This window comes from Thamnophis sirtalis, unplaced genomic scaffold (genome assembly GCF_051295495.1).
Source record: "Thamnophis sirtalis isolate CommonGarterSnake01/CBP01778 unplaced genomic scaffold, rThaSir2_p1.2 scaffold_11, whole genome shotgun sequence".
Lineage (NCBI taxonomy): Eukaryota > Metazoa > Chordata > Lepidosauria > Squamata > Natricidae > Thamnophis > Thamnophis sirtalis.
In genome coordinates this window covers 34603214-34612195 of record NW_028261391.1, presented here as the reverse complement: position 1 = coordinate 34612195, position 8982 = coordinate 34603214, and the positions used below count along the sequence as shown (strand labels likewise).

General features: G+C 36.5%; 1 protein-coding gene across 3 annotated transcripts in view; it reads right to left on the bottom strand.

The window, feature by feature from the left end:
* Nucleotides 1-2433: 2433 nt before the first annotated feature.
* The window catches only part of SPSB4 (splA/ryanodine receptor domain and SOCS box containing 4), a 163255-nt gene continuing 156706 nt past the window's right edge, over nt 2434-8982 (bottom strand). For all 3 annotated transcript variants that reach the window (XM_014076447.2, XM_087725499.1, XM_014076446.2), the window contains one exon: nt 2434-4323. In XM_014076447.2, the coding sequence (XP_013931922.1) occupies nt 4196-4323 (128 nt within the window). In that variant the 3' untranslated portion in view covers nt 2434-4195. The remainder of the gene's footprint in view (nt 4324-8982) is intronic.

The window sequence follows — 8982 nt, the reverse complement described above, 5'->3', positions numbered from 1 at the left end:
ACCCTTTGACGTCTGCCTCCCAGCAATTTGTCTCCCTTGCAGCAAACAGCCTGTTTCAGCTTCAGCACAACCTGGTTAGCACAAGCAGCTGATTGTCAGTTGGATTGGCTTCCTGACCATCAGCTGTTTCAGGCTGCAAGGATTACCACTGCCTATTGCTGCCTCTGTACGCCCCATTTTTGGCCTTCTTTCACCCCATTTTATGCCCATTCCAATTCCCGCTGCCCGGAATGAATGGAAAATGTGGTGCGCAGAGGTGGAAAATGGGCCGTGAGAAGGTGGCAATAGACTATGGCAATCTCTGCAGCCTGAAACAGCTGATCATCAGGAGGCCGATCCAACCAACAATCAGCTGTTTGTGCTAATGAGGCTGTGCTGAAATTGAAACTGAAACATGCTGTTTGCTTCAAGGAGGCAAATTGCTGGAAGGCAGAGGCAGATTTTTCCTCCTCGTGCTAATCAGGCTAAACTGAAACTGAAACAGGCTGTTTGCTGCAAGGAGGCAAATTGCTGGAAGGCAGAGGTAGATGTTTTCCTCTCCAAAAGCTAGGTGTGTCTTATACTTCAGAACGTCTTATACTCCAAAAAATATGGCAAGTGTCAACTGTCCCAATATGCTAGTCAGCAAAAGAAATTCCTGAGACATTTTTTTCTTCCAAGAGTATACTTTACTAAAAAGCCATGTGCATGCAGAAGTGGAAAAGCAGTTCTAACATTTCATGTGTGAAAGCATAAGATAAATTCAACTTCCCATCCCCCTTGCTTCTCCCATGGTCCTTTATTCACTTTTATTCATTTATTCATCTTCCTATCTTCCCACAAGCATCTGAAGACCTGGCTCTGCTGGTTAGTCTAGGGGCAGAATGGAGGAGTTTCATAATGGAGGATTGAAGGAAGATGTCACTTTCTTGCTTTCTGCTTTCCATGCATCCATCGTTTTGGTTATCGTATTATAGGTGGCTCAGTGGTTAAGATACTGAGCTTGTCGATCAGATAGGTCAGCAGTTCAAATCCCTAGTGCTGTGTAACAGAGTGAGCTCCCGTTACTTGTCCTAGCTTCTGCCAACCTAGCAGTTTGAAAGCATATAAAAACACAAGTAGAAAAATAGGAACCATCTTTGGTGAGAAGGTAACAGCATTTTGTGCGCCTTTGGCATTTAGTCATGCTGGCCACATGATCACGGAGATGTCTTTGGACAGTGCTGGCTCTTCAGCTTTGAAATGGAGATGAGCACTGTCCCTAGAGTCAAGAATGACTAGCAAGGGGAACCTTTACCTTCTATTGATGTATTCTTATTTTTTTAATTGTTTATTTTATGATTATATTATTTTACTTTTGTTCTGTTTACCCTTTCATTTCTTTCATTTTATTAGTTTAAGCTGTCTAGAACCTGAAGCAAGATAGGTGGCCAAGAAATTTAACAAAAAAATTGTGGTTATCAGCAACATTCATTCCAAGTTATAAATAAGATTGGAAATATTCATATTGTATAATCTTTTTATAATTTTTATCAACAGAGAGCTAGATGCAACTGAAATAAAAAAATTGAAACATAATGAATTGTTTTGCTAAATGTAGAACTGTAAGAATTAGAATAACCCCGGGTCATGTTACTCTATTACTATTAGCTGGAAGAAAAGTTTGTTCTGTGACAAGATTAAAAAAAAGCTCCCTCTTCTAAAAGAAGATTGCAGTACAGCAAACAAAACCTGACATTCAAAAAACATCGGTGAATGGTAGCATCAATTAGGATATTGGAGAAATAAATCTGCTTCATTTCATTCACACTTTTCACATAACTTTTAACGTCTTAATTTCTGCAATTCAATTCTCAGATCAAAAAATATCCAGAACTGTATAACAATTGTTTCCTTTAGTATAAGAAAACAGAAAAAATGTAAGTAAAACACTTCAAGCTTTCCTGTCCGTGTGAAAAAAAGATGAACATAAGGTTTGAACATCTTTTTTAAATTGGCAAGCTGACATGAAAATAAAATTTGCGCTTGAGAAAGAATGCAAATGTTATAAGCAGTGGAAAGTAAAATCATACAGCTTCAACTGTCAATGAACTCTATTCTTCTAATGTAGTGCAACCTGTATCATGAAGGGTACTAGAAGTGGGTGGTTGACACAGAGAACTCTGCCAATGAAAACAGGATGAAGCCAAAACTGAACAAAGGGAGTAGACAGACGTTACTAATAAATACATTTTAAAACTGAAGCAGAGGACTTTATGTCATAGATGTTTTGTAATCTATTTTCTTTCTGTAAATCAGCTTTTTTTCTAGTTCTATTCATTTCTCTCCCACGGGAAAGCATTGGTATGAAAGATATTGTAACAAAAAATGGTCAGGTAGAGAAAAAATGAATTGCTAAGTGGTTTATTATAATATGCATGCAAGTAGGAAAGAAGGAAACATAATACACAAGTAGTCATTTGGACAGTAGAGTTTATTAGAAATATCTTCATTCTTCGGTGAATTCACATTAAAATATGCTGAAGGCAGTTCAATCAACATTTGATATCCTGCCATTACAACAACTTCCAGTTAAAAACTAGATCATGATCAGGCAAAGAAATGTGAATGGAGCAGAAAAAAATTACAAACAAAAGCAGTTCCCTTAAAAATGAGTTGACCCTGACAAATGAAGACACATTCTAAGCAAAGGAGAAAAAGATGTAAGAACAAAAAAAAAATCCACTCTATTCTGGAGAGAGAAATTCAAAATGTAATACTCAATGTGTGACAAGATAAACAAAACTGTATAAAGTTACATATTATTGTCCCTTGCAAGTTTTAAAATAAGACATTTATAGGCTATGTTTTCCTGTTTCTGGAACCATGTGTTGCCTGTCTGAGAGGGATGTCTGGTAGAGTGCAGAGGGGAAGGGCAAACAATAAAATATGTTGCAGTGTATATCCTGCCCTTTATGTACTTGTCTGCAATGCCATGGTAACATGTGTTTTGCCAATTTGGCTTGGTTAGAAAGAGATAACAATTTCAGAGAATGAGGTATTCACATAAATATATGCACAAATGTATGAGTAAAAGCCCAGGGTCATTTGAACATGTGGAACACTCATCAGAGCCTTGGATATTCACATGGGAAGCTGGCACACAATTCTGGCAGAGGGCTTGGCTAACTTTTGAGCTCTGGAATTTCTCAATGTGTTCATGGAGTGGATTAATTCAAGCCCTCTTATGCCATAGGCACATTACAGGAAGCCTGGTATTTGGAACTAAAAAAGTAAATAATAATAATAATAATGTGGTCACGAATAAAAAGGCAGCATGATATTTGACAAATTAATATGTCAGAGCCAGAATACTGGAACCAAAGCTGGTTAAGCTGGAAAAGACTAATTTGACCAAATTTCATTCTACTGAAGAATTAAAAGCAAAAACAATTTAAGAAAGTCAACTAACTTAATTAATTTGTAGATTGAGCTGAGTTGTTTTGGAAAACAAGATCGACTATCTTGTACAATAAAGTACTGTAAGTTAAAATATGGCAGATGGTATATTATACCAAGAAAATTATTTTCTGAAAAATCTGAGCACCTAGATGTAAGAGGCCACAATCTTGAAGTACCAATGAGGCTTCTATGTTCCATGTGCACAAAGATCCCTATTGTCTTCCTATGGTGCACACTAGATGCGATGTGTTCCCTGAAACATTTTCCTTCCAAAATGAGAATAAACAGATTGCATGAGTAAGGAATTTTGCATTATAATTGATATTGTAAGAACCTAATTATTTGGCATGTTAAGAATTTTGAAAACCATCAATCAGGGATTATTTCTTTCACATGCTGATACTCTGACCTATATAAAAGAATATTCTTCTTTCATGAACACTGGTTTGGGGAGTTGTATTTGCATCACTTGCACATCGGGCACACATCCAACATCAGGTCTAACCTAACACCCATATCGCATTTGGCTCTTACCTGTGAAAACAAGCTTTGGATTCTGCATAATGAGGCTGTGTAACAGTATAGGCAACAATTATTCTACTGAAAGAACTAAATCAATTCAACATTTTCACATTTCTTAGTAGTCTCCATAATCCTCTGCTATGGTTTATTTTTAAAAAATGTAAAAAATAATTAAATAACACTCAAAATATCCACCATGAAGATTTATATTCTGATGTAAACAATTTCTACCATTTAGAGCTCTAGAATCATATTACTGATATTGTAAATAATTTTTCAAAGACTGAGGCAAAGGTAGACTTTCTATATCATGCAGGCGTTCTCGTCCCAAAGCAAAACGAATTGATCTTCGACACAGATCCATTAAAGGTAGAGGTTCAGCTGAAAATGAAACAGAAACATAACATCAACATTTTCATTTCTTATCTTCATTAATAAATAAATATAAATGGGCAATATCACTTTTAAAGTAGAAATATCACTTTTAAATAAATGCATATATGCATGAACTGATCATAGCAGAAGAAATCTAGGCAGGGAAAGTAGGGAAAATAAGCTAATAAATATTAGGTATGTTCACTGCCTTGAGTTATTTATAAAAATAGTGTATTATATACAAAATAAAATTAAAATATGGTCTATTTCTTGGAGAAATACACTTATAAGGTTTTAAATTGGATGGGGGGGACGGACCCATACAAGTTACCAGGAATTTCAACATAGATAGAAATCCCTTGAAGACTTAAAATACAATATTTTCTGCAGCTGAACTGAGATATGCCTGACCTTTAAATGTTATATTTGTTCCCATTTAGGAAAAGAAACTAAAATGCAATTCAACTTGAAAAGAACCTTTTCAGTGCAGTGTGACTTTCCACTGAGATGCTGAAGTAAACAGAAATGACACTTTCTTTCTGACATCTCAGATAATAAACATATCTCTAAAACAAATGCAAGAGTATCAGAGACAAAACTATTCAATATTTGAACCATATTTTTTAAATACTTGTTTTTAAGCCCTCGCCCCTCCCCCCCAAAAGAAAAGTTTTTAAAGCTTTTAAAGAAAGGGAGTACAATTCTGCTATTGATTGCTGATTTTGAAAGAACGTATGGGTAACTGGCTTGGGTAATTCTCACATCAAACACTGTATCTCTTGGGTGTGCAAATTGAATGTAACCACTTAATGTCTTTATGGTTATTAGGTTAAATGTTCAAACATTTTTATCTACATGCAAATCCTTAAGATCTATACAGAGCTTTATTATGCTTAAAAACAAAAATCAAGGGAAAACATTTCATTATTGGGAGGAGGATATGACATGGTACATGGTACACACTGCACTTTCAGCATTCTGGGACAGAACAGGACAATTAAAATGTCAAAATGTTCTAGACATATAAAGCTCTTTCAGACTCATTGTATGCAGCAATTCAGTAGTTAATGTTTTGCCAACTATTGTACCAGAAGTGCTGAAGTGCCCTTCCTAGTAATTAAAGCCAAGATTAAATACAAACCAAGAATTGATTTTTATCAGTCTGGGAATGTAAACTAAGTATTAACTCCAAAATTAGCATGCATGCATGCATGCATGCATGCATGCATGCATACATACATACATACATACATACATACATACATACATACATACATACATACATACATACATATATATATATATATATATATATATATATATATATATATTCATTCAACTATTTGTGATTACTTTGTGACATTTTTAGTAGATTCTTACACAATTGTTAACACAACACTCCTCAACAAACAAAAAGCAGTTATCAAAAGGAGACATAAAAAGGAGTAGTGAATACTTGCAACACCTTTAGCCATTATCTTTCAAAAGTGTTTTTCTGAAATTATAACACTTCCTTTTTTCTCCAAACACTGGACATTTAAAACAAATGAGTTTTGTTTTAAAACAAAAAAAAGCTATGTGTCGCCATAAATAGAGTCAAAATGTTATGTAGGTTTATATAAGGTAATTAAAAACAAATCTGACAGAAAACACAAAACACGGGGAAAACACTCATAATTATATGTCTCCATTCAATGTACATAGGGAAAGTTACGCAGGTCCTAGATTAGTGTCAACCCTGCTAGTTAAACCACACAGGAAACATGAGTAGATTAATTCTATTTTATTCTAAGGCTATATTAACAAAATGTAGCAAGTCTGATAGCACAAACTTTCTGTCACCATTTTGAATAGCTGGATCCATTAGGAGGGGTCACTTCCTAAGTTTCTTTCCCTGTTCATTCCTTGGGGGCATCTCCCCTTCTCGCCTGATTGTTTCCTAGGCAGCTTCTCTTTTCCTGATTCCCCAAAGTCATTCCATTACAATTAGTGCCTGGATGCTATTTTAGACTGAATACAGAATACTTTTCTACTGTGTTTTAGCTTTCATTGGTGTTCCAGCTACAGACATCTCAGGACACTGAACATCTTAATTATCGGAAAGTGCTTTATTTGGAGTTGTCCTTTCATGTGATCCAGAAGGTACAGAGAGTACAAAATGTAATAGCAATGTTGCCTTTTTAGAGAGTGCATTTCATCCCTGCCGTGTAACACTATTGTTGAACCAACTGCACCCTGTGAGGTTTAAGATTTGGCTTTTGAATAATTGAGATCATGATATACAAGGGACTGCCTTATTCTACTAATATCTGCCTGATTATTTTGAATCTCAGCTGGAGAGCCTCTCGGCATTACCACATCTTGAGACGTTTATTTGATATCAACCAGAAAAAAGTACTGTTTAGGTTATAGTAATAATCCTTAGTTTGCAATTTATTTATTTGTTTAAAAATCTGCATGGATGCTCACCTTAAAAAATAACTAGGTGGCTCACCCAAAACAATAAAAACAGCATAAATACAATTACAATGTATATATGACAAACATATGACTACAAAATACAACATGGACACATAAACACTTTCAAAAATAAAGCACCCACTTATCTCTCTACACTTTAGGAATATGCAAAGAAACCCTATGTATCTACCCTGGAATTTTAGCTATTATTGTGTGAACTTTAGAATTGTTTTAAAATATACTTTCAACTTTGTTAATTGCCTAAAAGTACAATGCATGAGAGATGATAAAATACTATTAAATATACTATTCCCAAACTGTGGCTGTGCAGTGCCGGAGAGCCCCACTGTGCAGGAAACTCCTCAGTGCTGCGGTCCCCTTCGTGTTGGCTCAGGAAGGAGGGGAATGGGAAGCAGCAGCAGCTGCTGTCGCTGGATGCAGGGAGGAGAGCTCCAGCTCTTCTGTGCAAGGAAAGTCCTGTGCAGCACAGGAGAACTGGAACTCTCCTCACTGTATCCGGCAGCGATGCTCTGGGAGGGCAGGCAGTGGCATGTGCAGCAGCCCCTTGGACATCCGCCTGGCGCCTGCCCTCCCAGAACACCACCACCACTGCCACTGCTCCTCTCCGCCCCAGAGCAGGGGATGCTTCTCCACCAAGGCTGCCCACCCACCCATTGGCTGGGCTGGATGCTGACCTTGGAAGTCAAGCAGGCATGAGGGACTGCCGGTAAGGCTGTGTGGAAGGCAGCTAAGCATGGCAGGGCTGTGGGGAAGGGAGTAGGCTGCTAGGATCCCCGCCTTATGCATGCGCATGTGTAGGGTGGGGATCATGCACGTATGCACAGGTGGACAGGGCGCATTGAGTTGCAGGTATGGGCACAATTTTGGCATGCCTTTACAAAAAGGCTAGCCATCACTGCTCTTCATTTGTTTTTAATGTTTTACCCAATTCACTTTCTCTTCCTTCCTTTATTTTAAAATATGAACCTCGTTGATCTACTGTATACACTTTAAATCACATCAACGTCTGTCATTCAATCCCAATGATTCAGCATCCATTCAATCTTCATTCCGATCTCTTGTTTTCCCACATTCATTAATTCCCTTTTTCCACTACATTGAACATACTTTTATATTTTTTTCTAACTACACACGTTTCATCTTCATCACATTTGTTTAGCTTGTGTTCACCCAGTTCTTTTTCACATGTGTCACTGCCAAGGATAGCTGTTTTTTCTCTACTCTAAATTATTTTACTACCCAAGATGTAACATTTAACAATTTTCTGTATCTTCTCAGTTCTAGCCTCCCCTTCCCCATCTGTATATGCATGTGTATGTGTAGGATATAGATGATTTTGAGTACAAGTCTCTGAATTAGGTATATAATTCAAAAATCAAGAATTTTCTGTGAAATATACTATGGCTCTCCCCCCTTTTCTTCTTAGCGCTACAACAGTACAATGGTGGGGAGGGAAAGGTTCCTCCACAAAGCTTTCTTGGCAGAGGTACTGATGTGATTTACCATTGTTCTTTTAGGATGTTTTTTTTAATTTTCCTGTCTAGCCATTATGGTTAGACCCATTTAATTAGTTTCATAACCTGCCAAATATGATCTCTACTGCAATAGAAAGCAACATGTTTTATGCCAAAAAGAAAAGGTTAATTATTGGATAAAATTCTGGAGAAACATACAGATGACAGATAAGGTACAAAAACAATGGTGCAGATATAAAATTACTTGTACAGTAATGATTTCACAAAAGTTCATGATTCAACACACTTGTAATATTGTGCATCAACATCTAAGCCACTACCAGAAGAAACAATGCTTTTGTATAACAACTTAGGACATTATCCATCCCACCCAGTTCGGAATATTCTACTTTTTTTGGGGGGGGGGAGTTATATTTATTTAATACAGAGAAGCAAGTAAATCATATACATAATTAATCATAATACTGGGACAGAAAAATATTTTACCTTCTTCAATAATTTAGTGTGAGTTTTGATAAGGTGCAGTTGTGGAACAGAAAAAAGACTGGATTTTATATTTAAAACAATATTTATTCCCTTTGTGGATAGGTCAGCTATGGAAATAAATGCTACAAATAACCATTATGCAAATTGAATGGCACTGAATGGTGATTAGACACACATCTGGAGAGAAAGACAATGCTACTTTCAGAGGGATCAGAAGCAGCAT